We start from the raw sequence: 26,255 nt of genomic DNA on the forward strand, positions 1-26,255 counted from the left end.
AATAAATCATTTTTAGGTTTCATTTACAGTATTTTCTCCCAATATGTCGTCGATTGTACATTTAAGAAGTCCGCTATTCGATGACGTCATTCACACGTATTCGCACATTAGCGACTTGAAATATTTCTCGGTTAAATAAGGAGGTAATTATTATTATTATTATCACCTCTTGTTTTTAATCAGTCAAGCAACCACTTCCGGCCACCAACTATTTATTTTTCAACGTCCGGCAGCAGTTTTTTTCCCGACTTCCGTCCGATGACTTCGTTTTCCGTGACGTTTCAAATTAGACGTAAAATAATCCGAATATTTATGATTGAAACAAATTTGGCAAATGTTTGCTAATGACAAAAAACCGAAAAAAGGGAATGTAGAGTAAAGGTCTTTCTGGGTGAAAGTGAAAGTGAAAGTAACTCGAACGGAGAAGGAGCTCGACGTTTGTCGTTCTGTGTGGAAGGTGAGTCTCAAACTTGTTTTGTGGCATTTCGCACGCGACGTGACGATTAGTTTGATATGTTCCATGTCATCGCTAAGGCTGTTTTCAACTTGAGTTTTTTTGTTTGTTTTTTTTTAAACCCCGAATTGCGATTTCCGAGTTTGTTCTTTTCTCCGCTTCACTTCAGAATCAGAATGCCCTTTATTGACATACGCGTGTGCGCGTGTAGAACGAGATTGGAGGAAAAAAACAAAATTTATTGCTCAACAGTTTTTTACGCACGTTTTTCCTTTAGACTTAAAAACATTTTCATGAATCTTGCAGGCTGCGCGATGGCTTCCGTTGTGCTTTTGGGTTTCCTGCTGCTGCTTTTGGACGCGGCAATGACGTGGACCTTGCACAGCGGCCTGCTGCTGGTCGGCTGCCGCAGCGCCACCACGTGGACGAGGTGGGTCATCGCGGCGCTCAAGTGGGCGTTCCTTGACGTCTCGACGCGCGTCTGGGCCTCCGAGAAGCAGCAGGTGGTGCTGCGCAGGCTGGCCTCCCTACTCGTCCTCTTGCCGGTGTGTGTGCTGGGGGCGGAGTCTGTCGCCCCTCCCGGGACGGGCGCTCTCCTGCAGGTGGCGCTGTGCTCGGCGCTGAGTTGCCTCTTTTGGGAAGCGGGCTTCAGCGGTGGTGACGGGTCAGCGCGAGCGCGCGAGCCGGCACCGGACTCTCGCCGCCTACTCGCCAGGCTGCTTCAGTACGTCAGACCCGACTTTGTCGTGCTCACTGCCGGTTGCAGCTTCAGCATCCTCACCGTGGCCTGTAAGTCATGACGGGTGACCTTTTTTGACCTTCCCTCACTTTTCTTTTTGTGAACTATTTTCATGTATCGCAAATGCCATCAATTTAGATTTTAATTGGATTTGCATCCAAACGGCGACCTCCACGTACTGCAGGGGACCTCAGGCGTGGTCCTCGAGGTCCGCGATTCGACGACCAGTTTGGCTTTAAGAATACGTCCCCCAACATGTTTGTGGAGCGGACGTTGTTTGTTTTTGTGCTCTGCGGGCAGGCGACACGTCGGTCCCGCTCTTGCAGGGCACGGTGACGGACGCGCTCCGAGGCAGAACGCTCGACTCCGGCTTCTCCAGCGCGCTGGGAACGCTGGCGGGCTTGGCTGCGGCCAGGTAGCGCCGACGCGCGGCAGCGAACGTGCCCGTTCAGCAACAAGTCGCGCTTACGGAATGTTCCGGTCGCCCACAGCTGCGTTTTCTCGGGCCTGCGGACGGCGTCCTTCCGGATGACGCACGCTCGCCTCAACAAGCGCCTGAGGGTGGCGCTGTTTCGCACGCTGCTATCCCAGGAAGTGCTCTTCTTCCAGGAGAACCACACGGGTGAGCTCGCGGTGGATCGCGCGGGCCTCGTTTTCATCCGGCCACCTCGCTCATGTTCCGCCATTCGAATCGCGAGTGCACGTTTGTTGGCAGCAAAAGTTGAACGTCTGTGTGCCGCACGACAGGAAGCCTTTGTTCCCGCCTGCACTCGGACGTGCACCAGATGGGCCTGACGGTGGCGCTGAACGCCAACGCCGTTCTGCGCAGCTCGGTCAAAACCGTCCTGATGCTGGCCGCCATGTTGTACCTGTCGCGTCCGCTGACGGCGCTGGCGTGCGTGGAGATCCCCGTCATGGCCGCGCTGCAGAGACGACAAGTGCATTGCCACAAGGTCAGCTCGCATCCCGGGAACTCGGTTCCGTGCGAGTCTGCTAGGTCGCCAAGGAGGCGGCACGGCGATGACGCGTGATTGATGAGGTCGACCCCGACAGGAATTGAAGCAGCAGAAGCAGGACAGCCTGGCTCGCCTCCAAGAGCTCTGTCATCAGTCGCTGGGCGGAATTCGCACCGTCCGAAGCTTCCGCGGCCAATCGGACGAGGCCCAAAGATTCCACGGAGAACTCCGACGCCTCCAAGACATCAGCACGCGAGCCGCACGAAACAAAGCCTTCTTCACCCTGCTGCGGCGGGTGAGACCGCCCCCGCCCGCGCCGACACGGTCCGGCCACCGGTCCGCCGGTTTTGCTAATTGTCTTCTTTCCGTCTGTCAGCTGGGCAGTTTGCTCACCAAGACGGCGATGCTGCTGGCGGCCGCCTCGCTGGTGTTTGCCGGCCGGTTGAGCGTCGGGACCCTCCTGACCTTCTTCTTGTTCCGTAAGCCCATGTCGCACAACCTCAAGGTGGGTGACGTCAAGCCGTCATTCGTCATGAACTTGATCACCAAATGACGTCGTCTGTGTCCCGCGCTTCGGGATGTCCGGCGCTTCAATTCGTGTCTCCTTCCATCCATCATCTGTAGCGCTTGTCCTCACGCGGGTCGTGGGGGTGCTGGAGCCTAGCCCAGCTATCTTTGGGCAGGAGGCGGGGTCACACCCTGAACTGGTTGCCAGCCAATCGCAGGGCACACGTCGACGAACGACCATCCGCACTCACACGCATACCGAGGGGCAATTTCGAGTGTTCAATCTGCCTGCCATGCATGTTTTTGGAATGTGGGAGGAAACCGGAGCACCCGGAGGAAAGCCACGCAAGCACGGGGAGAACATGCAAACTCCGCACGGGATGGCCGGAGCCGGGATCGAACCCACGACCGATGCCGTCTCTCACTGTGAGGCCATCGTGCTGCCCTCAATTCGTCTGCTCGTTGAAATTGTTTTGTTTTCATTGTGGCCCTCCCAACATTGCACAGCAGCTTTGGTTGACCAAAAAGGGGGCGGGGTTAATGGAAGAAAAGAAAAGACTGTCGCTCGCCGTGCTTCTCGGGTCGACCTCGGGAGGTCGAGCTCGGGCGCCACTGCTCGAGATGAACACGAGTTGCTGCGCTGTGCACGCACGCAGCGCAGGCGAGCACGTTCAGCTTTTTTTTTTTTTTGGGAGGGGGGGGGGTGAAAACAAGGCAGATCATGCTTGAGTTGCGGGTGTGAACACAAACAGTAGAAGGAAAGAACTCTAAAATGTGTTTCTTTTTGAAGGCTTGAATGTCAAAAGCTGACGAGGGAGGCGTGTCCCCCACGAAAAATGTGGCTTGAATGTATTCCGTGAAACGTTCAAAGTGTCCACTCGCCCCCCCAGGAAATCTTTGTGTGCTGCGGCGACACGCTGGCCACGATGAGCATCATCTCCAAAGTCTTCGGCTACCTGGACCGCCGTCCGAAACGCCGAGCGGACGGCCGCCTGGCGCCCGACGCGCTGCGGGGCCACATCGTTTTCCAAAATGTCACCTTTGGCTACCCGTCGGCGTCACGGGACAAACCGGCGCTCAAGGTAAGCCCCGGACGGCCCGCCGAGCGTGTTAGCGGCGCCGACTCACCGCCGTGGGCGCTCAGGACGTGTCCATGGCGCTGGAGGCGGGAAAGGTGACGGCGCTGGTGGGCCCGTCGGGGAGCGGCAAGACGTCCTGCGTGGGACTCCTCAAGCGACTTTATGAGCCTCAGCGGGGGCGGATCCTGCTGGACGGCGAGCCGCTGCACGCGTATCGCGACGCCTACCTGCATCGCAAGGTGACGTCGCCTCCACGAAACAAACGATGCGCAACAAGCAACGTCGTCGAATGAGCACTCGAAAGTCTCGCTGCCTTCGCCGCAAATGCATTCCAGATGGGGGCGCCGGTGTAACGTACGCGCCCGTTCCGCAGGTGGTTTCGGTTCCCCAGAATCCGGTCGTTCTGCGCGGCTCTCTGCGTTACAACGTGGCGTACGGCCTGGAGGCCTGCGACTTCCGGCGGGTGCGCAAGGTCGCCGCCAAGATCAAAGCCGACCGGCTGCTCGCCAAGCTGGAGGCCGCCGACGACGCAGGTAGGCCACGCCCCCTTGAGGCAGCCGTCCGAAAGCGCGGTCACTCACTCGCTGTCCTTGCGGCGCGCAGACGTGGGCGAGGGCGGCGCGCATCTGTCGGAGGGCGACAAACAGAGCGTGGCGCTGCTGCGGGCGCTCGTGCGCCAACCTCGGGTCCTCCTCCTGGACGAGGCCACCAGCCAGATGGACGTCCACGCGCAGCACGCCGTCAGTGGCGCCGCAACGCACGACACGCAACCGAACACATGACGACAAAGTTACTCAACTAGGACACGTGAATTAAAGGGGAGGTCACCCACAGAAATTCCATTTAGCCCCGCCATTTTGCGGAATAATTCTAATAACGACCAATCAAGCTTCGCTTGAGCCGTGATTGGTCGTTACCCGAGCAACTGCCATGTCATTTGCAGTCAACAGAAGTGACAAAATGGCCGCCCCTGAGATGGCGTTCACTGCTCAACTCGACTCTGACAACGACAACGTCGCGTTTCGAGTCATTTTTCAGGACTCAAGGTCACGTGACGATTTTGTCATGCGTCGCTTTTTTCTTTAGCTTTGACTTTTTTTTTTTTTCAATTCAGTTTGCGAGCTTTCGAGCAGGCTTGTTAGTTTTGTTGTTTTTTATTTTTCAAAAATGTTCATTTTTGAATCACATTGAGTTTTCTTTTCTTTTTTTTAAAATACGTGTGTAATGCAAGATTGATTTTAATTTTTTTGTTTTGTTTTTAATTCTTGCCCGCCAGGCCCTGGAGGAGGTGGTCGCTAGCGGGTGCACGGTCCTGATGGTGGCGCACCATCTGGACAGCGTGGAGCGAGCCGACCGCGTCGTCTTCATGGAGGACGGCGTCGTCAAGGAGGAGGGGACGCACGCGCAGCTGATGGCCAAAGGGGGGCGCTACCGACAAGTCAGGGAGCAGCTCTTCAATCATCAACTGTGACCAGTCGCGTCTGTGCTGGAACCGATCCCAGCCGGCCAATCATGTGCACAAACGTCCTTTTGCACCTGTCAACAATTTTGACTGGCCAATCAACGACCTCTGAACTGTGAGCGTTGGGATGCCAGTCTCTTCTTTTCTGGAATTCAAAGGGAGCCGAAACAATGAAAACAGCAGAGGCCCCCGAATTGAACCTTGTGGAACACCATACGACAACGGAGCAGAGCGGGACTCCGAGCAATCCAGGCGAACACAAAAAAGGTGTCCGACAAATAGGATCTAAACCACTCAAGGGCGTGACCGCTAATGGCCACCTGTTGTGTGTCGCGCCTTTTTCTATTAATTTGGAAAAGACATCAATTTAACGCATTTTAACCAAGTGCTACTGATTATGTCACCGATATGTTCCATGAGTAAAAAAATCCAGTGAAGCAATTTAGTCTATTGAGTGTCGGAGATGAACAATGATGGTGTAAATGTCATCAATGATCGAGTCCGAGTCAACATTTTGAAAAGAAGCCCGCCCAAAATCAATCAAATCACTTCTTAAAAAGAGCACGTGATCACATTCTCTTGGCCAAAGAGTGCAATGAGCGCGTTTTGGGGCAGGCCAGCTTGAAGTCTGTGCAGAGAAGCGTGCACGTGATCCGATCCTCACTCAGCGTCTGCAGTGCGCCCCCTGCAGGCCACGTTCGCCTGCAACACCGGAACAGTTCTGTCTCTGTCTCACTCGCAGCCAACATGATCCCGAACATTGCGTCCCGGGGCTTTTTGCTCGGGAATTTCGCCGCTCTACGCGCAGGGAAAGCTCCACGTGCACGCGCGTGGGCGCTTGCTGCCACCAGTCGGTGAGTTCCGTTTTGAACTTTCAACTTTGCATGAAACAAAACAACGAATGAAGGCAGGAAACCCGCTTGGCGCTGTTGGAATGTTTGCATTCGGACCCACCATAAGTGGCCGCTCACGAGCCGAGTCGAATTGGACCGCCACCAAAGGGGACTTTTACAACCGAGTGCACTTAAAAAAGGCAAAATGTGGTTTGAGCGTGATCGATGAGGCCTTTTTGGCGCTTTTGATTCGATTTGTGGCGATCTTTGTCTTGCTTTGCAACCTTTTGCATACAAAAAGGTAGATTTGAGTTAAGATCGTGAGGTCACACATAGTCACGTGCGCTCTGCACTTTCGGGTGGCCAGCGGAATCGAAAGAATAGAAGAACCAGTTTGGACGCACAAAGCTTCCGTAATCTCGCCGAGACATCTCCTCATCTTTGTCTCGATCTTTCTGGCAGCCACGAAAATGTTCGCTTTTGCTTGTTCCTATATGCATACATGCAACGTTAAAGAAAAAAGAACCGGACAAAGGTTCCCCTCCGAACTTTTTAAGCGTGCGTTCGTGTGTGTGTGTGTGTGTGTGTGTACGTGTGGTTCGGGCTTTGAATCTCGGCTCGGTCTTGACTGCGTTCAGTTGTGTGGTGGTCACGTGTGCAAATTGCGCGTTTCTTCTTATACCTCCGCCCACATTCCAAAAGCTTCCAATGCAGGAAGTTTGTCTTCCTGCTGCATGTCGATGACCGGCGTCCAATCCAAAGCTTGGACTGGTCGCCGGTCATTGGACGCCAAGGCTCATCTGCGAAACAACAAAAAGTGCGCCAGCTCAAATGTGCACGCCAGCACGCGACTGCGACGCATTCAATGAGTGGATGCGCGTGAACGCGCTTTTTGTGCTTGTTGCGCTTTCAGCGGCGTGCACGCGGACGCGCCGCCGGTGGCGCCCACGCTGACGAGCAGCTACGCCCACGGCACGTCGTCCTTCTCGTTGCTCAACGCCACCGTGGGCGACGTCCTGGCCCGGGCGGCCGACGCGTGGCCCGACCGGGAGGCGGCCGTGTTCGTGCAGGACGGCGTGCGCAGGACTTTCGCGCGCTTTCACCAAGACGTGAGTGCGCGCGCCCTCGCACTCAGCAGTTTTTGAGCATGCTGACAGAATTTGCACCCAATTTGTTTCAGATGTGTTTGTTTGTTTCGTTTTGGGGTGTCAGCCTGTGTGCGCTTCGCTTGCATGTGACGTCACGTTGAGCAATAATTTTTTTTCGAAAGGAGCGAAAACTTTTTTTTTGTGGCCTGAGCTTTGCGGCTCCTGCTGTTTGTTTTGTGCGCGTGCAGGTGGAGCGCGCCGCCGCCGGGCTGCTGGCGGTGGGCCTGCGTCCGGGGGAGCGCCTGGGCATGTGGGGGCCCAACACGTACGAGTGGCTCCTCATGCAGTTCGCCACGGCCAAGGCGGGAATCATCATGGTGGGTTGCCGCGTCGTCGCTTCTGTCGGCCCAACTTTTGCCGTTTGCTTTTTTTGTCTTGCAGGTGTCCATCAACCCGGCCTATCAGCTGGAGGAGGCGGAGTTTGCGCTCAGGAAGGTGAGACGCGTCACGGCGCCGCAGGACAAGTGCTTGATTGCTCACCATATGCGCGTGCGTGCAGGTGGGGTGCAAAGCGGTCGTGTGTCCTGAGGCGTTCAAGACACAAAAGTACTGCGACACGTTGCGGCTCATCTGCCCGGAAATGGCGACGTCGCCCCCCGGCGACATCCGCAGCAGCCGGTAAGCTCGGTGGCGCCAGCGCGCTTGCCAACGACGGTGGCACGTGACTCCGCCCCCCTCTCGGCAGGCTTCCCGAGCTCCGTTGCGTCATCGTCCTGGACGGCCGCCATCCCGGAACATTCCACGTGGACGAGGTGATGCAGGCGGGCGACGGGCGCTTCGTGCGCCAGCTGCACGAGCTCCAGAAAAAGTTGTCGTGCGACGACCCCGTCAACATCCTGTTCACCTCGGTAACGTGCACGCGCGCCGCCACTCGCTCGTTTGGCCGTCGTCGCGTCACTTGAACTCGCAGATTGATTGCGTGAGCAGCCGAAAACGATGAGCGCACGCCCACCACATGAAAATCCTTCTCGGTGGTTTTCATGTCGAGTCTTGCTTGTGCAAAGTTAAAAACGTGTTTGCCGATCGTTCGGGGTCTCAAACTAAATTGACCTGGGGGCCACTAGAGGCAGACTCTGGGTGAGGCTGGGCCGCATCAGGTTTTCCGCAAGAAAAAAATCTAATCTTCTCAAATGTCTTTATTTTTATTTTTTTAACACAAAATAAGATTTGAAAATAAATAAGGAATTAATAAGAAAATTAATCAGTAATAAATAATAATAATGAGTCAAATGTCTGTATTAACAGTTCTTTAATCTTCTTCTGAACATGAGTGGAACATTCATCAATCAAACCCCGACTAAAACATCGAAAGAAAATTACAATCCTACCCTCGTTTTAAAGCTGAAGATGTTCCCAACAATAATCCGCGGTTCAATTTTATCCACTGTGATCGGGTAATCCTACATTTTATAATTAGTCCCGTCTGTGCTAGTGCTGATGCAAAGCTCCGTCAGACTGCACATCCTGTTTGCGCGTGGATCTCCTGTCAATCAAATCAAAATCTTGTCAAAAAGAGATCCGAAGCATAAATCAGAGTTCTGGGATGAGTAGGCCTACTTCTGTAGTTATAAAGCTTTAATTACACTTTAATTAAAGCTTTATAACTCCAGTCATATCAAATTCGCGGGCCGCACGAACATTAAACTTTCATAATAAGGCGGGGGCCGCAAACTATCATCCGGCCCGCGGGCCGCGAGTTTGAGACCCCTGGTTTAGAGGAAGTCGCAGTCGCTTCTCAAAATATGAATAGCGAAAATAAAATCCTCATTTATTTTTATTCTTTTCCTTTTTATTTTGTTGACGTTTCTTCAAGTTGAGTTATTTAAGGGTTTGTTTTTTTGTTTTTTTGTTTGTTTTCGCAAACGAGGATAACCTCGCAGAGTACTCGATGAATCGTTTTGTACCTCGACTGCGAGTCGCTTTCGGGTGCGCGCGTGAAGATGTCCGTCTCGTGATTGAGGAGTCGCGACTCCCTGATGACGAGACGGCGAGGCTCCGAAAACGTTTTTGGATGTCGGCCTCAGCGACGCTGCCGATGGCTACGTGCCCGCCACGTCACGTCTCTTGCGGCTCTGTTGCCAGGGAACAACGGGTCGTCCCAAAGGCGCCACGCTGACGCATCACAACGTGGTCAACAACGCGTTCTTCGTGGGCAGACGCGTCGGCTTCCACTGGCGGGTGAGACGCCGCTCGTTCTCCCGCTCGCTCTCCCGCCCGCCCGCTCGCTCGGCTGACCTCGCCGCTCTTTGCTGGCCGCAGCCCGCCACGCGCATCTGCCTGCCCGTGCCGCTCTACCATTGCTTCGGCTCGGTGGGAGGCGGCATCTGTATGGCCGTCCACGGCGTCTCGCTGGTTTTCCCTTCGCCCTGGTACAGCGGCAAAGACAACCTGGACGCCATGCAGAAGGAGAAGTAAGACAAACCGCGCCTGGCCTCGACCGCCCGTCGGGCGACCCATCTATTGTGTGTCTCTGTGTGCCACGGGCGACCGATCCATCGATGCCCTGAACTTGACTTGTTTGCCTGCAAGCGCTCTGGCGTCCAAGCATCGTTTTGTCTTCCAGGTGCACGTTTGTGTACGGGACGCCCACCATGTACGTGGACATGACCAGTCAGCCCGATGTGCACAAGTACGACCTATCGTCGGTGGTCGCAGGTGAGCCCCGGGCCGGCGACCGCTCCCTCCCGTGCGACAGAAAAGAGCGGACGACCGCGCTGGCGACAGTCCGCTCGTTCCCGACGCATCCCATGTCAGGGATGCCGCTGGGGAGGGGCGAGGGGGGCGGGGTCACACTCTTCATGCATGTACACAAGATTCGGCCATTGAGAAAAATGCAAATCTTTTTTAAAATTCTCTAAGAACATTGATGAACCTTCTCCACAAAAAGAAAGTTGGTTTGCTCACCCCAAAACAAATGACAAGCTTTTTTTTTTTTTTTTTTAAATATTGTGAAAATCCTCAGGCATCCGTTTGCCTATCCCTGCTTCCTGTTTTCGCTTGCTAAAAAGTTTGCGCGCAATTCAAGAATTCTTTTGTGGTGAATGTGTCGTCGATTTGCGTGTGTGTGTGTGTGTGTGTGTGCGCAGGCATCATCGCAGGCTCGCCGTGCCCTCCCGAGCTGGTCAAGAGCGTCATCTCCATCATGGGCATCAAGGAAGTAACGGTGAGAGACGGACGGCATGTGCACATTCGGCCCCCTTTCTTTTCTCTCTCTTTCATTTTTTCCATCATCTGACGGGAGATCACATTTTATTCAACAATTGGATGAATATTATTTGTAGGAATAGATGCGCATGTTACTTGGGGACGTTAATGTTCAACTGTTTTTTTTATAATTCCATGAAAGTTGCAAAAAACCGCAATGAAAAAAAAGTGAGTCCATTTGTCCTCTAGAGGGAGACAAATGATCGAACTAATCGGATTTCTTTCTTTCTTTTCAAAAATGGGCCGCCAGAAGTTTTATCAATCTAAATTGGATCAATTTAATGACACAACTGTTTATTTTGTTATCGCCTGCAAATCCATCAAATTATTCAACGGGATGAAAGAAAGCAAATGCAAATGAATAGATTTCCCTGAACCAAGTTGAAGGCAAATTAGGTTGAAACAAATGCAAGAAATATGATTTTTTTTTTAATATAAACGCTCGGTGGGACGGATTTAAACAAACAACCTCATGAATGAAAACGTTTCACTTTTAGTTTGGATCGGTCGATCGGACGTTTTGTTGAATTATTAGCCAACAAGCTGACGTCCAACTTAAATCATTTCTATACGTATTCTGAATATTTATTCTTATCACCTTTGTATTTTTTGTTGTTTTATTTTTTACGCTATTCTAAATGAGAATATTCTTAGGCGGCGTGTGATTAGCATGTCCGCCTCGCAATACAGAGGTCGTTGGTTCCATTCCGGCCGGCTCTGGCCTTCCTGTGTGGAGTTTGCATGTTCCTCCCCATGCCTGCGTGACTTTTGGTTTCCAACAAAATGCTTGCCAGGCTGATTGAACACCCTAAATTGGTCGCGGGTGTGACAGTGAGCGTGAATGGTTGTCTTTGTGTGATTGGCTGGCGACCAGTTAAGGATGGCTCTCGCCTTCTGCCCGAAGACGGCTGGGAGAGTTGGGATTGTTGTCGCCCCCCAGTGCATGAGAGCTGTAATTGCAGCACATTGACGTGCTCAATGAGCAAATTGGGCCAAGGGGTGAAACGTTTTCTTTTATTAAGGTGTTGAGTGGAATGAGCGCTGCGATGCTGATGCTAACGTGAAGCTGAGGCGAAGGAGTTAGCGTGAGCAAACAAGCTAGCGGGAGAGCAACGGAGGAGGGCGGGGGCCGGTTCTGTCGGGGAGCGCATGGAAAAGTTGAGTTGTGTGGCTGCAAAGAAACGGGGAAAACGAATCCGTGTGCCAGCAAGTTGACAACCCGTTCAGTGGCGTGCGGCCATCTTGCTTCTTTTGGGCTTAAGCCGGCAGGCGGCGAAGGCGGCGCTGTCTCGGAGACGCTTGCCTCTCTGCGCCGGCGGCGAGGCGCACGCGGCGTCCGTTCGCTTGCGACTGTTGCCGTCCATCCACCTGCGGCCGCACAACAACAACGACCACTTGCTTACTTGATTTGGCGTGACGTCTCTGCGCCGCTCGACGCTTTGCATGCCGCCGACTCGAAATGCACGCCAAGACGTACAATTTGCCTGGGAATGGCGTGATCAAATGCTGCCGTAAAAAGAGCTCAGATGATTGATCCGTTTTTGAGGACAAAAATTGTGAAGCAAACAAGATCGTCTTGCTTTTGTCTTATTGACTTGTGAAATTTGCACCGGTGCATTAGCGAGCTCGGAGTGGCGCGGCGGCGGCGGGCCCGCGAGCCGGCGTCCGCGTCGGAGCCGGCTCGTCACGTCGCCGCGTTCGTGGCGAGACGCGCTTCCGAATGGACGCGTGGTGTTGAATTGAGAACATTTGGCGATTACCTGCGCAGCGGCGCCAGCTGGCAGGTGCAGCTCCACGGATTGTTGGCGACGGTCAAGTCGGCCATTCGGGACAAGTCCAGACTCTTGGGAAGCCAGCGCAGTTTGTTGTTGCTGACGTCGAGCCAAGTCAGCGCCGTCACGCCTGCGAACGCCTCTTCCGACATCTGAAAAACGTCACAAATGCAAAAGCAAGCGCGCTGAACCTTCCTTTCTCAAGTCTAAAAGTTGCGCCCCAGCAGACGATGGCGTGCTGCTCGTGACGTCAACAAATTCTTTTCGCTGGTTAAACTCGCGCTGAAGCTGCTCTTTGGTGTGCTCAAGGCCGAGGAAAGCGTTGCAGGTCTTGGCGGCCGTGGGAAGCCCGACGGCGGCCTGAAAGGCTCCTCTCATCTTGTGTCAACATGGGCGCGCGCGGACGGACGCTAAAAGCTTCGTGCAGGTGCGATAGCGCTGCTGGAAATTTCCACCCCCCTACACAAACCCCGCCCCCACCCCTCGCACCACAGACGATCCGTTTGGGAGGCGCGCAAAGAAGGCGTCTGTCCTCCGACTCGACACACAAACGCGCTTTGTTGACTTGACTCGCCAAACTAACAATCGTTACGTAACGTCTTGTGCCTTCTCTTTTGCTCTCTCGCTTCACATGTCGTCTAGAAGTGGGTTCCATTTTTTCCGTATGGTCTTCCCTAAACTTGGAAGCGCATTTCGTTGACCCGCCTGTGAAAACGAAGCCACTCGAGCGCATGTGGAACGTCGGACGCTGGCGCATTTCCCGTTTTGTGGCTTTGCGTTTTTCTTCTGCTCGTTCACGCTTTCCACGTAAAACGCTCTTCCGAGTGGCACGTCATCCGGCGTTTGCAAAGCCGGTTCCCGAGATCGCCGTTTCAAGTATCGACATCGAGCTTCGTTTGTTTCGGTGCGCCTTGAGTTTGCCCGGAAAACGCTCGGCGGCGCCGGTTTTGGCGCGCATTGCGGCGAGCGAGGCTCGGGTTCGCACTGACCTTCTCCAGGCCCATGCCGTCCAGCTGCAGCTTCTCCACGTAGCGGCCGAAGCTGGCGAAGGCGCGCTCGGGGATGCTCTTCATGGGGTTCCCGCCCAGCGCCAGCTCCTCCACCACGCGCAGCTTGCTCATGGCGGCGGCCGGGTAGACCGCCAGCTTGTTGCGGTCCAGGTGCAGCACGGCCAAGTTCTCCACCTCGTCCAGGGAGCCGGCGTGGAGCGCGCTCAGCTGGTTCCCGCTCAGGTGCAGCCAGCGCAGGTCCTTGGCGCCGGCGAAGGTGCCGGGCCGCAGCTGCCGCAGCTTGTTGTCGTCCAGCCGCAGCACAAAAAGGTTGGCCAGAGGCGAGAAGAGGCCTTTGGTCAGCTCGCCGATGCGGTTGCGGTCCAGGTGGAGGTAGGTGAGCCGACTCAGGTCTCGGAAGGCGTCGGGCTGAATGCTGGCGATGCGGTTGTGCGACAGGTACAGGTAGACCAGCTGGCTGAGGCCCTTGAAGGCGTTGGCGGCGATGTGGCGCAACTGGCAGTGCTGCATGTGCAGCGACACCAGGCCGCCGCTGTCGGCGAAGGCGGCGGCCGGAACGCCGCCCAGCGGGTTCCTCTGCAGGTTGAGCAGCCGCGTGGACGGCGACACGCGCGGGATCTTCTTGAGGCCCACGTCGTCGCAGATGACGTGCTGCAGATCGCCGTGGCAGTGGCACGGGGACGGGCACCGGCCGGGCGCCGCCCCGCCCATCAGGACGCTCGACAGCAGCAGCAGCAGGCAGCTCAAGCGCCGCATGTCGTCCTCGCGAGCGAGCGCGCGCACTGAGCGACCTGACGCTCAGTGCGCTGGCAAGAGGCGGGTGGGCGGCGCCCCCTCTCCCGAAGGGGGGGGGGCGCCCTTACTGGGCAGAACACTCGCCCCCATTGAAGGGCCCGAAAAAAATCAAGTCTTCCAAGTCTGTGTGTGTCTCTCGCCTGCGCGTGTCGCAAACATTCCTCGGAACGTTTGCGCAAGGAATGTGCCACTCACTTGCCGCTTCTGCCACGTCGTCGGGAACGCCGCACGCGCGTCTGATGTTCCCGCTCAAAGCTCGGCGTTTCATTAGCCACGTGCTAACATGTGACCTGCGATCGACAGATCGGCTACGGCACCACCGAGAACAGCCCCGTCACCTTTTGCGGCTCGCCGTTGGACAACCTGGACAGGAAGTGCCACACGGTCGGATACATCATGGATCACACGGAGGTGCGTCGCCGCGTTCTCAACCTCGTCCGCCGTGCACCGTCCACAGTCGCGAGTGTCACACCCGACACCTTTCACGGGTGGCGTGTCACAAGTTAGCCGTCACCTGGTGAAGTGAAAGGTCGCCGTGCGTGTCCGCAGGCCAAAATCGTGCACCCGACGAGCGGGCGTCCGCTCCCGTTGGGTTCTTCGGGCGAGATCATGATCCGAGGCTACTGCGTCATGTTGGGCTACTGGGACGACCCGGGCAAAACCCGCGAGTGTATCGGCGACGACGGCTGGTACAAGACCGGGTGAGTCGGCCTGGCGGGAGCGCGCGCGTGCGCGTGTGAGAGCATTTCAGTAATGAACGTGAGTGTGTCAGAGAGCTTTCAGTTGTTTGTGAGCGCGTTGCTGGATTGCGTGCGACGCTTCGAATGTCAAAAGGTGGCAGTGTGCGCTCAACATGAGACTCTCTCACAAAAATGTCAGTTGTGTGTGAGAGAGAGAATGTTGGAGTAGCACGGCAACATTTTGAGAAGGTATGACGGCTTCTCAGGCAAGCGCGTGTGCATTGTCAGGGACATCGGCAGCTTGGACGCGTTCGGCTACTGTCGCATCGAAGGTCGCATCAAGGACGTCATCATCAGAGGAGGCGAAAACGTTTACCCTGCCGAGATCGAGCAGTTCTTGCACACGCACCCCAAAGTCAAAGAAGCGCAGGTCAGCGCGCACGCACACACGCGTCGCCTCGCCAACGTTGGCAGAGGGAGCGCGACTCACACACGTCACGCAACTGAAACGCTCAAACAGGCACAAAAAAATGACAATTGTGAAGCATTCTCACACCACGCAACTGAAAGTCTGTCCTGAAACCTTGAAACGCTCCAACTGTGCGGCAGGTGGTCGGCGTGACGGACGTCCGCATGGGCGAAGAGATTTGCGCGTGCATCAAAGTGAAGGACGAGCAGCAGCTGAGCGAGGACGACGTCAAGACTTTCTGCAGAGGGAAGGTTAGCTTAAACGCCGTTAGCGTAGCATAACATTTTTCGCGCACGTCAGTACGCCGGTGACTCGAGATGCGATTTGTTTGTCATGTCGCAAATCGGCATCCGTGTCCCTCCCAAACCAGCGTGAAAGCCCCCCAAAAACATTAGTTTCTTATTATCTGCCGCTTATCCGAGGTCGGCTTCAGCGGCGAAGCTCAAACTTCCCTCAAGTCTTGGGAGGCGTTCCCAGGCCAGCCGGGAGACGGACGTCCCTCCTGGCGTGACGTCGCGTGTCTTTGTCTGTGTCCAGATTTCTCACTTCAAGATTCCTCGCTACGTCGTGTTTGTCAGCAGCTTTCCGCTCACCGTCACCGGAAAGGTAAGACGGACGGACGGACGCCTCTTGGGAAGGACGCAAGAAAAGGGAGGTCGGACACGCATCCGAGCGAACGGCTGCTTCCCGTTTCAGGTGCAGAAGCACGAATTGCGCCGGGAGGTGGAGGAGCGCCTGCGACTCGCCGAGGCCGAGTGAGTGTCGCTTTCGTCGGCCATTTTGAAATGGGAGCTCAGCCTGTCAGCTGCCTGTCACCTTTGGCGTCAAGAACAATAAAAGAGAATGTGAAACATGGGGAAGTCGCTCCAGTCTTGATTTTGCTGAACCGCCACCTGTCGCGAGTCACCTCTCGCTACTCACTTCACCAATCGCAAGTTAGCTAGGAGCTGTCAAGATGAGGATGAAAGACGCCATTTTGTCACGCTCGTGTTTCGATTCAAGACAGGAAGCGGCTCGTGTGCTGAGCTATCAAAATAAAGCTTTAATACTGTCAGGATGAAGATGAGCCTCAAGTCTCGACTTCTTCACAAAATCACGGCAGAAAAATGTCGCAAATGTCCCGGGAATGCGGATTGTGACAAAAAAAAAGGCCAAGATGAAGACTGCTTCCAAATTGGAAGCTTTGCCGAAGAAAGAAAGCAAAACACATCTCCATCTTCACAATCAAAGCGGCGGCGGTCAGAAAACGCCGTATGTGTCGGCGTGTCGCGCGGCCACGGCGAAGGCGGGGTAGGCCTCGTAGGCGGCGTACGCGGCCACCCCGGCGAGCCCGTCCTGCTTCAGCGGGGCGGCCGGGCCGGCCAATGCGTAACCTGGAAGACACGCAGCGCACCTTCACGTGCCGTCGCCAGCTGGAGCTGGAGCGGTGCGGCGCGGGCTACGGACCTTCACGTACCTGGGAAGGCCACGGCGGCGAGGGCGGTGTCGGGAGCGGCGCCGGCGCCCTCCGCGGGCAGCCCCAGCGTGTTGAGCGCGTGCTCGGCGGCGTGCGCTTTGGCTTCATCCACGGCGCCGCTCAACTTGCTCGGCGTGAACGGGAGCCTGCGGGCGGGCGAAACAACTCGTGTGGTGAGCAACTTGAGCAAAATGCCAAGCCGCAACGATCAAACGAGGGGCGGAGCTTCATTTAAATGTCTATTTGAAAAGTAGTCCTTTGCCGCCATCTTGTGCCAACTTTTTTTTTTTTTTTTTTCTCACAGGTTGACCTTTCACCTTAGGTTTCAAAGACTTTATTTTCTCCAAGAAAATGTGATTGTAATATGAACATATTTGGGACCTGGTTCCTCCCTCTCCTCAAAAATTGACAAATGTTGCCTCATAATATTTATATTTTTCTCTTGTTTTCGCTTCATCCTCTGCCCATTTTTTCCCTTCTCACGTCTCAGACTTTAGTTTTCTGGAAAAATGAATGACGTGAAAAAGGCGTTTTGCCGCTTACACGTTGGGGTTCTGCGTGGCCAGCGCGGGGATGGTGACCTTGTAGAGGAAGAGCTGCCGCTGGTCGGGTCCAATGGCCGAGTGCAGCTGGTACACGGGCGCACCCCAGCTGTTCTTTTGGCACAACTCCTCCAGGACCTGCGCACGTGTGAGCATGTCTTGTGTGTTTCTGCAGTGTCTTTTTGTGTTCCACATGCGTGCGTGCGTGCGTGCATGAAGCAGGACCGGCACGGGAGGCGTGGCGGTTACCTGCGGCGCCGGCTTGAGCGCGGCGGCCTTCAGGCTGACGGCGGCCGGCGTCATGGGCGTCAACTCCATGCCGGGCAGAAGGTCGTACAGCTTGTCGTCGGCCCGCTTGGGGGCGGCGCCTGGGCGGCACGCGCCGACGCCCCCCGCCGCGTAGGTAAGGTAACCCCGCCCGCCCAGCCCGCGCACCCCCGCAGCCCCTACAGGCACACTCATGTAAACTTCTACAGGAGAAACCAACCGCATCAGTTGCAATCAGCCACAATCAAAATCACACGCAGAATGACAGACAGACGACAGACGACAGACGACAGACGACAGACGACAGACGACAGACGACAGACGACAGACGACAGACGACAGACGACAGACGACAGACCGACAGACAGACAGACGACAGACGACAGACCGACAGACAGACAGACCGACAGACGACAGACGACAGACGACAGACGACAGACGACAGACGACAGACGACAGACGACAGACGACAGACGACAGACCGACAGACGACAGACGACAGACCGACAGACGACAGACGACAGACGACAGACGACAGACGACAGACGACAGACGACAGACGACAGACCGACAGACGACAGACCGACAGACGACAGACGACAGACGACAGACGACAGACCGACAGACGACAGACGACAGACCGACAGACGACAGACCGACAGACGACAGACGACAGACGACAGACGACAGACCGACAGACCGACAGACGACAGACGACAGACCGACAGACGACAGACGACAGACGACAGACGACAGACGACAGACGACAGACGACAGACGACAGACGACAGACGACAGACGACAGACGACAGACGACAGACCGACAGACAGACAGACCGACAGACGACAGACGACAGACGACAGACGACAGACGACAGACCGACAGACCGACAGACGACAGACGACAGACCGACAGACGACAGACGACAGACGACAGACGACAGACGACAGACGACAGACGACAGACGACAGACGACAGACGACAGACCGACAGACAGACAGACCGACAGACGACAGACGACAGACGACAGACGACAGACGACAGACGGCCTTCCCAACATTCCCGTTGATTGTAAACTCCTACTGGACGTCGCAACATCAGCCCAACCACAATCTTTTCTGTTCTTCGTATGCGGCACGCTCGTTAACAGCGTACAGCACATTGGCTAGCATCCCCTCGCGCGTGTTAGCCTAGCCTAGACTAATACATCTTAGGCCCGCCGCATGCCGAGCCACGCAATGCAACTCGTCAGGTCCAGTTTTGCTGCCATTCAAAAATGTAAACAAAACCAATGCGACGGCCCCTCGAAATCATAAAACATAAATCGTTAGCATAAAAACAACCCGTTCACGTAGCACACACGCCAGCGCGTGGCTTAGCACGTTAGCATAACACATGGCAGGCATCACGACGCACTTGTTAGCCTAGCATTGAGCCGCTTAGCGCGGCAACGAGAATGTGTCCCACGTCCAGTAGTCGTCGTTTGATTGACAGCGTCAACGTGAAGAGTAAAGGCGAACTCTGACCTCGGACAGACGGCGTCCTGATCACGCCACGACCTGCAACGTGACCTTTGGTGGGCGGGAAGCGGAAGTGGGCCGGAGCGGCGGCCGCGTACGCGTGCGGGGCGTAGAACACCGGCGCCCCAAGATATGCCACCGTGGGGTCGTACACCTGAGGGCGAAAACTTTGGAACTCAAAGTCAAAGTTCCAAAGACCCAATTCGCCGCCGGGCGTCACCTGTCCGAGGGCGACGGCGGCGTAGTCGTCCTGCAGCAGCGAACTTCCTCGACCTCCTCGACATCCGCGACCGCCCGTCCCTCGCGTGTAGCGCACGTAGCTGTCCTTGTCCACCGGCTTCGCAAGCGTCACCTCCATCGCCGACCCGTCTAACACCTGAGCCGGCGCACGTGCGTGCCCGGGTGAGTTGTGCGAGCGTGTCATGCGTGAGCGTGAGCGTGAGCGTGAGCGTGAGCGTGACCTTCCCGTTGAGGGCCTTCATGGCGTCGATGGCGTGGTCGCGGTGCGTGAAGTGCACAAAGGCGTAGTCTCGGATCTTCTTCACCCGCTCCACCGCACCTGCGGCACACGTCGCGCCCGTCAAGCCAACGGCGGCGAGCCAACGGCGGCGAGCCAACGAGCACCTGCTTTGATGCCGCTGAACTCCTTGTGAATGTTCTCCTCGCTGGTGTGCAGCATGAGATTCCTGACGTAGAGAATCTTGACGGCGGCCATGGTGTCCTCGTCCACCTCCACCTCGGGCTCGGCCCAGTCCACGGCGATGGCGTGACCCCACAGCTGGATGCGGCCTGAGGAGACGCCGGATGTGACGACGCCGGTGGCGGGCGGCGGGCGGCGCGTTACCTGGCAACAGCTTGCGTCGCGCCATGGCCGCCGCCCGGTGGCTGTCGTACTCGACGAAGGCGAAGCCCCGGTTTTTGGATTTGTCCGCCGCGCTGGGATAGACGATGACGTCCACCGCGCCTTCGGTCACCTTGCGCATCTCGGCCAGGATCTCCTCCCGCTTTTTGCTCTTGGGGATGCCGCCCACGAACAGACGGCAGTTGTCCACGCTGGCGCACACGCCCAGCAGGCGACCGCTCCTGAGGCGCCGGCGCCGGCGATCAGATGCGCAAACGACGGACGGACGCCGGCGTCGGCTCACCTGATCTCGTAGTTGTTCAGCTGCTTGGTGGCCACTCGGGCTTCCTGTTTGGTGGCGAAGGTGACGAAGGCGTAGCCGCGGTTGTTGCCGTTGAAGTCCATCATCATCCTCACCTCGAAGATGCGACCGAACTGGCGCAGCAACGCAAAACCGTCGTCATGCAACGTCACGGCTCACCTTGGGCGGCGCCGTCGTCGCCGGCTCACCTTCTCGCAGAGCGGCACGAGCTCGTCCTCGAAGAGATCTCGTGGGAGTTTCCCCACAAAGATTTCGCTTCCTCTTTCTGGGGGGGGTCCTTCCCAGCCAGGTGGGGGGCCGCCATACCGCCGCTGGCCATTTTCCTGCCGCACGTTGGATTGGAGCGTGTTAGCAAGTTAGCGACTTAGCGCGTTAGCCGGCCACGGACGGACCCACTTTACCTGCTGGAGGCGGTACCCCGTCCTCTGCACCAGTGCCCTTAGCCCCGCCTCCTTCTGTGCCCCCACTAGTCCCTCCCCCCCTGCCTTCTGATTGGTTTCCATTGGCTTTGATTGACAGCGTGACAAATCAAGGAAATTAGCAGAGCTCACTGCAGGACCAAGACCAGGACCAAGACCAGGACCAAGACCAGGATGAAGTCCAGGAGCAAGAGGGGAAAATACATTTTTAGATGGCTGCAGGACAAACGACCGTCCACGTGTACATGGGTGTATGCATTGTTATCGTGTGTGCGTGTGTTCGCATACATGTGTTGGGTTAAAGGTCATGAGAAAGAAGTCCTTCCTTGTGGAATGACCTCCCTTTCTGTCCATTTTTCAAACTTGGACGCGACTTTTCTGGCGTCTACTCGTTTCGTGTTTGCATCTTCACTTTGAATTTCAACGATCAAATGTTTTTGGAGGATTGCGACTCTGCCTGTCACAGCTGCAGCTTTTTATGAAATGAGATTCCAATTCAACTTGTGATGACCAATCACTTGCGTCATTTGTCACCCCTCTCGCTGTTTTGGGGTTTTGTTTGAAATGACTACAAATTAATTTATTATTAGATCGTTTTCAATATTTCTAACCAAATCCAATAAACAAAACAATAATATTGATAATAGCACCCCTCAAGGAACCAGAAGACTGGACAGTGGGTTCGTTTTTTGTTGTTTTTAAACAATAATTTGCTTATTTGAAAAAAACGTATCTGGACTCTTCGCAGTAGCAGCAAAAAATTCGAAGTACTTTACTTTTTGAATCATTGTGACATGAAAAGGCAGACTTAGCATGTTAGCGCTGAGCCCCCCCCCCCAGACACACACACACGCACGCACACGCACGCACACGCACTCGTTCCGCCACCTGTTTGCGCTCACGCGACTCAACGATGTTTCAATTTCGACAGAAACAAATGTTAATGTTTTCAAAGTTGAAGTTTACATCTTAGGCTTTTTTTCTTTTAGCAGAAAACAAATACAAAAACTCACCTGAGCAATTTCAGAGATCACCTCCCTCCACTCAGGCTTGTGTCATTCTGACCACTCAGTCTGCGTGTGCGTGCGTGCGTGCGTGCGTGTGTGTGTGTGATCACATCATATCAAACTCCAAAGGTTCACTGTCTTAGTGTTAGCTTTACAAGGGTTCGTTAATGTGTAACCTGCTGCTATCTGTGAGCTCTCTCTCTCTCACACGCGCGCGCGCACGCAGCCACACACGCGCACGGACGCACGTACACGGTCGCAGTCCTGTTAATTCAGTGCAAATGTTGCTCGCTTTGCACTTAAATTCTTGCAATTTATGACTATCTGATGTTCCATATTGTGTCTCGCGTGAGGGGTTTCTTGTCACATTTTGGTCATTGGATATTATGTTTGGAAGCAGATATGAAAAAGTGAAAACGACTAGTTATTTGATGTTCATTTTAATCTCGAAATACAGAAAGGTCATTTTGTTTTCGTGGCTTTGGCGTCACAATCAATGACGTCATCCAAAGTGGATTTTATCTTGGCAATGAAAATGAAATGTTGGACGCTCCGTGTCTCTTTTGGGCATTTCATATTATAATAAGGAAAATATATGAAAAATTGGAAACTATTTGGATTTCATTTAAAAATAAAAACACCAAAACTGTGATGCAGCTCGATGTTTCTCGTTCTGAAACGAGTAAGGAAAAGTCTAGCAACAATTTCATTTTATTATTTTTTTTCTAAAATGAAAATAGATTATAGCAAAAGACACATCGAAATACGGCTCGTATGTTTTTCGAATCCCGGAAGTTGTCAACGTCAAATGCAGTCGACACTGACTGCATTTCTCCTACTGACCAGAAGAGGGCGACAACACGGCGTCTGAAGACGATGTCGTGTTGTGTCCTGATAGCAAGTTTTGCCGTACTTTATTTATGGCACGTGATTCATTTTCATTTTGGTGGCGTGAAATTGTTGCAAATATTTCCACGGCAAGCCAAAGCAGTCATCGTGAAAGGTCACCAGGTGCCGTTAGTGTGCAAAACGCAGTTGAACAAGCATTCGAAGAAGGTTGGTTTGAATTGGCGGACGTGACGTCAGGCCTGCAGGTCAATTGGAGTCAGGTGTGCGTCAAGTTTTAGGCATCGTCATATTACCTTTAAGGTGAAATGGCTCAAGAACTGTCTCCAATGTCCAAACTCATTATGGTCCTTTATACCTAACAATATTTTCAAGAAAGTAGGTTTGAATTTTCTGCTTGGATGTAACTATTCGGTAACAAGATTGCCAATCAAAAACTCTCCAAATTCTATGAGCAGGCTCTACTCTCATTTAAATTATGTTATACGCACAATTTGGAACAATTGTGACATTGTTAGTAGTAGTAAAAAAAAAAGTCTCTATACTGAAAGTTGCTTTTTGTACTTGGGGAACGTGTTTTTTTTCAAGCCGGACTACAACAAAGTGTAATTGCACATCCACTCCAGTAGTTAGCAGTGGCGCTCTCCCTGCTCATTGTGTGACGGTGTAGGTTTGTTTTGCAACCAAATTCGCTCATAATTGCGGCGAAGAGTGGATGGTGGTGGGGGGGGGGGCACGAGTTGATTTCTTTTTGCAAGGGGGGGGGTCATAACAGAAAATAATTGAGAAGCACTGGTCTATACACAAGGCCCGTCGCATTTTATTTCAGGGCGCTTCATCAATTTTGGAAATAATTGGGACTTAAAAGTGCGCCTTATGGTCGTGAAAATTCGGTAGTGGGAAGTTTACTTGGAATAAAACCAAGTGCATTTTATGTCCGCTTTTCCAAGTTATTTGGTTGGAAGTTTATGATGATTGCTGTCCAAAGAAAACCAGCAAAACCTTCGTAATACGTAAAAATATTTTGCGGCTAGAATCAATTCTAAAAATGTTGTGGTCACTCTTCAATGAAAAAGTCCAACTAAAATCACGGCAGAATATTAGATAAAGATGTCCTTTATTAGTCCCACAATGGGGAAATTAGAAATTAGAAATTAAAAATATTGCTCAATGTTGAAAGAACAACAACAGCAGCGCGCACGGAGGTCGCGTGTGTGGTCTTTTTTCGACTCAGGAACCTCTCTGGAATGTTGGCGGCCTAAATTTATCTCCGAGTCGGTCGTGCAGGCCAACACGTCTCCGGTGTCGTTGGGACGTCGCTCGCTCGCTCGCCTGACACTTTGGGAGTTGCAGCGGAGCAAGCGCGACACAAAGTCCTCATCCAGAACTTTCTCGTGGCAAGTGGCCTGCTTGCACATCTGGGGAGGACCTTGGCTTCGGACCCTTCCGGAACAGGTTTGGCCGTACACCAAAAGTTGAACCCTTGACAGAAGCCGGGCCAGGTTTTGGACCGTAGACAGGAAGAAGATGCACCATTTGTTCGTGTTGCCGGGTAGACGAGGCGCCGGCCCCACGTCCAGTCCGTCCGTCTCCTTCTCGGTGAGGACTTCCGGGACCTTCCCATTCTTCCGTGTAGTCAAATGCCGCAGGGACCGCCGCCATGGACCCCGCGACCCCTCTGGGCCCAGAAACCTCTTTGACGTGCCGTCTTTGACTTTGTCTTTTTCAGTTTCGAGGACGACCAAAGTGTTTTGATGTCCCGTTTGCAGCTCAGCGACTTTCATGCGGTCGAGACCCTCGGAGTCGGAGGATTTGGCCGCGTTCAGCTGGTACGGCCCGTCGGATGAGGCCGAGTTGGGACGAAGTGGATTCGTGTGTCTGACTTGAAAATGGCTGCTTGCGTGCGTGCGTGCGTGCGTGTGTTTTACGGTAGCGACGCGGGCGTGTCTAACGGTGGGCGTGGCATTCAGGTGCAGCTGAAGAGCGAGCCGACGAGGACATTCGCCATGAAAGTCCTGAAGAAGCGTCAGCTGACTCTGCTGGGGCAGCAGGAACTGGTGCGCTCGGAGAAGATCATTTTGAGCCAGATGCGCTGCCGCTTTGTGGTCAGGTAACGGAGCGTCGCTTACAAAATAACGGGAGCCGCCCTTCCCAAATCGAGTCTTGGCCGTGTGCGCAGGTTGCACCGTACCTTTAAGGATCGCAAATACGTGTATCTGCTGATGGAGGCGTGTCTTGGCGGCGAGCTGTGGACGCTCCTCAGGAACAGGCGAGGACCACCGCGGCCGCCGCACGCATGTCTCGTCGCTCGTCTTCTTGAGCTCGTCTTAGCCGACAAACCAGACTGAAAGCAAAATTGCAACGTCGGTCACGTCGCTTCCGGTCGACGCCCTCATTTTGTTTTCAGACTGCAGCCGCTCATCAAGTCTTTTGGAATGTTGTTGTTTGGAGGACGCCAGCAGTCGCTTCTACGCGGCGTGCGTGCTCGAGGCCTTGTCTTACCTTCACGCCGGCGGAATCGTCTACAGGGACGTCAAGCCCGAAAACGCTCGCGGTTACGCCAAACTGGTGAGTGAGAGCATGTGACATCATTCATCGTCACGTGACGGAGCGGCGGCGGCGACGGCGCCTCGCGCAGGCGGACTTTGGTTTGGCCAAGAAGATCGGCGTCCCGAGGAGCGGGAAGGCCGAGACGGGCGACACGTGGACCTTCTGCGGCACTCCCGAGTACATGGCCCCCGAGGTCATCCTCCGCAAAGGTCACGGCGCCTCTGCTGACCTTTGGGCCCTTGGCGTCTTCATATTTCAACTTCTGACTGGCAGGTAAGAACTTCTTCTTCATCTTCTTCTCCTGCCATCTTTCCTTGCGTCCTCCGTTCTGCGGGGCCGACGCGGTGCAGACGTACGCTGCCGTGCTTCGGGGCGTGGACACGCTCGAGTACCCGGAGAAAATGAGCCCGTCTGCAACCGAGCTCATCAGGATGTTGTGCAGGTGGGCGAGGACGCGCCACGTGGAGTCGCTCGATGTGGTTTCACGTCACGCCGCAAGCAAAAAAACACGGGTCTCTGTCGACAGGGACGAGCCCGAGCGGCGGCCGGGCTCGCTGAAGAACGGCGAGGACATCCGAAAGCGGCGGTGAGCGCCACACGTGCGACGCTTCTTCGTCCTCTTTGGACGCACACACGCACTCCTCAGCATTTGCGTGTGCGTGCGTGCGCAGGTGGTTCGCGACTTTCAATTGGGACGGCCTGCGGAAAGGAACGCTGACTCCGCCCATCACACCGGAGGTGAGTGGCAGTGGCAAAGCGAAGACGCTTCCCGACCTCGCTGACTCGCGTGTTTGCGTTCAGGTCTCGTCTGCGACCGACACCGGCAACTTTGACCGTTTTCCGGCGGATGGCGAAAAAGCGCCTCCGGACGACAACTCGGGATGGGACCGCGACTTCTAGAAGCGCAATGTTGGACCTCCCTCGCCTCCTTTGCAAATCTTCCAACTTTGCAACTGTGATTTCTGCACATTTGAAGGCAAGGCGTCAAAGTTGGGTCAAACGTTCGGCTCGTCCGCAAGCCTCGAGGACGCCTCATTTGAATCGGGCGTGTTGCAGACTTTTTGGAAAACGTGCAAGAACGCAGCCATCCGCGACCAAAGTTTGACATTTGAGCCCTAAACGTATTCTTGACGTGGATTACCAAATGTTTTTTTTTGTGGTTGTTTTAAAGTTTGACCTGCTGTTTAAAAGCTTGCGCAAAACCGATTTGAACATTTGTTGTCATTTCTAGCTTTGACGTTTCAGAAAAAATATAATGCGTGACATATTATCATTTTGGGGAAAAAAAACTAAAACCGAGAGCCAATCAGCACAAAAAAAAAATTGAGGAAATGGTACTTGCATTTCTCATTCAAAAACAAATCAGAGCAAAACAA

The 26,255-nt window shown here is 54.4% G+C and overlaps 4 protein-coding genes and 1 pseudogene across 10 annotated transcripts; 3 read left to right on the forward strand and 2 right to left on the reverse strand.

Moving 5' to 3' along the window:
- The first annotated feature begins 242 nt into the window (after positions 1-242).
- On the forward strand, positions 243-5,634 carry LOC148317919 (antigen peptide transporter 2-like). 5 transcript variants are annotated; one of them, XM_088283730.1, is made up of 11 exons: positions 243-457; positions 761-1,243; positions 1,494-1,608; positions 1,685-1,815; positions 1,941-2,146; positions 2,247-2,654; positions 3,547-3,738; positions 3,801-3,974; positions 4,109-4,268; positions 4,339-4,475; positions 5,012-5,634. In XM_088283730.1, the coding sequence occupies exons 2-11, from the start codon at positions 769-771 to the stop codon at positions 5,204-5,206; spliced, it is 2,193 nt and encodes a 730-aa protein (XP_088139856.1). In that variant the 5' UTR covers positions 243-457; positions 761-768; the 3' UTR covers positions 5,207-5,634. The 5 variants fall into 5 exon arrangements, 4 of the variants coding, with proteins under 4 accessions (XP_088139856.1, XP_088139855.1, XP_088139854.1 ...); XM_088283729.1 differs by lacking the exon at positions 243-457 and having other exon boundaries at positions 476-1,243; positions 2,247-2,444; positions 2,526-2,654; XM_088283728.1 differs by lacking the exon at positions 243-457 and having other exon boundaries at positions 476-1,243.
- Positions 5,635-5,791: 157 nt separating this feature from the next.
- acsf2 (acyl-CoA synthetase family member 2) lies at positions 5,792-15,963 on the forward strand. The gene is made up of 16 exons (XM_088283733.1): positions 5,792-6,051; positions 6,944-7,139; positions 7,367-7,495; positions 7,560-7,613; positions 7,678-7,796; positions 7,864-8,026; positions 9,261-9,356; positions 9,438-9,589; positions 9,742-9,833; positions 10,265-10,341; positions 14,263-14,370; positions 14,509-14,660; positions 14,928-15,069; positions 15,249-15,359; positions 15,646-15,714; positions 15,805-15,963. The coding sequence occupies exons 1-16, from the start codon at positions 5,945-5,947 to the stop codon at positions 15,865-15,867; spliced, it is 1,830 nt and encodes a 609-aa protein (XP_088139859.1). The 5' UTR covers positions 5,792-5,944; the 3' UTR covers positions 15,868-15,963.
- Positions 11,376-14,021, reverse strand: chad (chondroadherin). Its single transcript, XM_088283737.1, has 3 exons — positions 13,144-14,021; positions 12,143-12,306; positions 11,376-11,750 (listed from the first exon to the last, which is right to left on the reverse strand). The coding sequence occupies exons 1-3, from the start codon at positions 13,918-13,920 to the stop codon at positions 11,606-11,608; spliced, it is 1,086 nt and encodes a 361-aa protein (XP_088139863.1). The 5' UTR covers positions 13,921-14,021; the 3' UTR covers positions 11,376-11,605.
- A 162-nt stretch (positions 15,964-16,125) lies between the features above and the next one.
- On the reverse strand, positions 16,126-21,650 carry a1cf (apobec1 complementation factor). Of its 3 annotated transcripts, none has more exons than XM_088283735.1 (13): positions 21,490-21,650; positions 20,459-20,607; positions 20,246-20,380; positions 20,040-20,170; positions 19,739-19,977; positions 19,519-19,683; positions 19,356-19,453; positions 19,115-19,270; positions 18,901-19,048; positions 17,356-17,552; positions 17,108-17,244; positions 16,565-16,710; positions 16,126-16,481 (listed from the first exon to the last, which is right to left on the reverse strand). In XM_088283735.1, the coding sequence occupies exons 2-13, from the start codon at positions 20,558-20,560 to the stop codon at positions 16,348-16,350; spliced, it is 1,788 nt and encodes a 595-aa protein (XP_088139861.1). In that variant the 5' UTR covers positions 20,561-20,607; positions 21,490-21,650; the 3' UTR covers positions 16,126-16,347. The 3 variants fall into 3 exon arrangements, with proteins under 3 accessions (XP_088139861.1, XP_088139860.1, XP_088139862.1); XM_088283734.1 differs by having other exon boundaries at positions 17,356-17,576; XM_088283736.1 differs by having other exon boundaries at positions 16,555-16,710; positions 17,356-17,576.
- A 2,206-nt stretch (positions 21,651-23,856) lies between these two features.
- On the forward strand, positions 23,857-25,779 carry LOC148317923 (cGMP-dependent protein kinase 1-like; annotated as a pseudogene).
- Positions 25,780-26,255: the final 476 nt, after the last annotated feature.

Source organism: Idiotropiscis lumnitzeri, chromosome 20 (assembly GCF_059441095.1).
Source record: "Idiotropiscis lumnitzeri isolate Australia: NSW breed Sydney's pygmy pipehorse chromosome 20, RoL_Ilum_1.0, whole genome shotgun sequence".
In the NCBI taxonomy this organism is placed as follows: Eukaryota; Metazoa; Chordata; class Actinopteri; order Syngnathiformes; family Syngnathidae; genus Idiotropiscis; species Idiotropiscis lumnitzeri.

What these genes read in the sequence shown, in the direction of transcription:
- a1cf (XM_088283734.1), bottom strand. Translation starts at nt 20,560, where the DNA reads ATGGAAACCAATCAGAAGGCAGGGGGGGAGGGACTAGTGGGGGCACAG. An exon ending in CGGGGTACCGCCTCCAGCAG is followed by an intron (nt 20,381 to 20,458) that starts GTAAAGTGGGTC and finishes AACGTGCGGCAG; the next exon opens with GAAAATGGCCAGCGGCGGTA. An exon ending in GCGACGCAAGCTGTTGCCAG is followed by an intron (nt 19,684 to 19,738) that starts GTAACGCGCCGC and finishes GCGTCTCCTCAG; the next exon opens with GCCGCATCCAGCTGTGGGGT.
- chad (XM_088283737.1), bottom strand. Translation starts at nt 13,920, where the DNA reads ATGCGGCGCTTGAGCTGCCTGCTGCTGCTGCTGTCGAGCGTCCTGATG. An exon ending in ACGGCATGGGCCTGGAGAAG is followed by an intron (nt 12,307 to 13,143) that starts GTCAGTGCGAAC and finishes GACGTTTTTCAG; the next exon opens with ATGTCGGAAGAGGCGTTCGC. An exon ending in CAGCTGGCGCCGCTGCGCAG is followed by an intron (nt 11,751 to 12,142) that starts GTAATCGCCAAA and finishes GTGCGGCCGCAG; the next exon opens with GTGGATGGACGGCAACAGTC.
- LOC148317919 (XM_088283728.1), top strand. Translation starts at nt 514, where the DNA reads ATGTTCCATGTCATCGCTAAGGCTGTTTTCAACTTGAGTTTTTTTGTT. An exon ending in GACAAGTGCATTGCCACAAG is followed by an intron (nt 2,147 to 2,246) that starts GTCAGCTCGCAT and finishes CGACCCCGACAG; the next exon opens with GAATTGAAGCAGCAGAAGCA. An exon ending in GGAGGCCGCCGACGACGCAG is followed by an intron (nt 4,269 to 4,338) that starts GTAGGCCACGCC and finishes TGCGGCGCGCAG; the next exon opens with ACGTGGGCGAGGGCGGCGCG.
- acsf2 (XM_088283733.1), top strand. Translation starts at nt 5,945, where the DNA reads ATGATCCCGAACATTGCGTCCCGGGGCTTTTTGCTCGGGAATTTCGCC. An exon ending in TCAACATCCTGTTCACCTCG is followed by an intron (nt 8,027 to 9,260) that starts GTAACGTGCACG and finishes CTCTGTTGCCAG; the next exon opens with GGAACAACGGGTCGTCCCAA. An exon ending in GACGGCTGGTACAAGACCGG is followed by an intron (nt 14,661 to 14,927) that starts GTGAGTCGGCCT and finishes GTGCATTGTCAG; the next exon opens with GGACATCGGCAGCTTGGACG.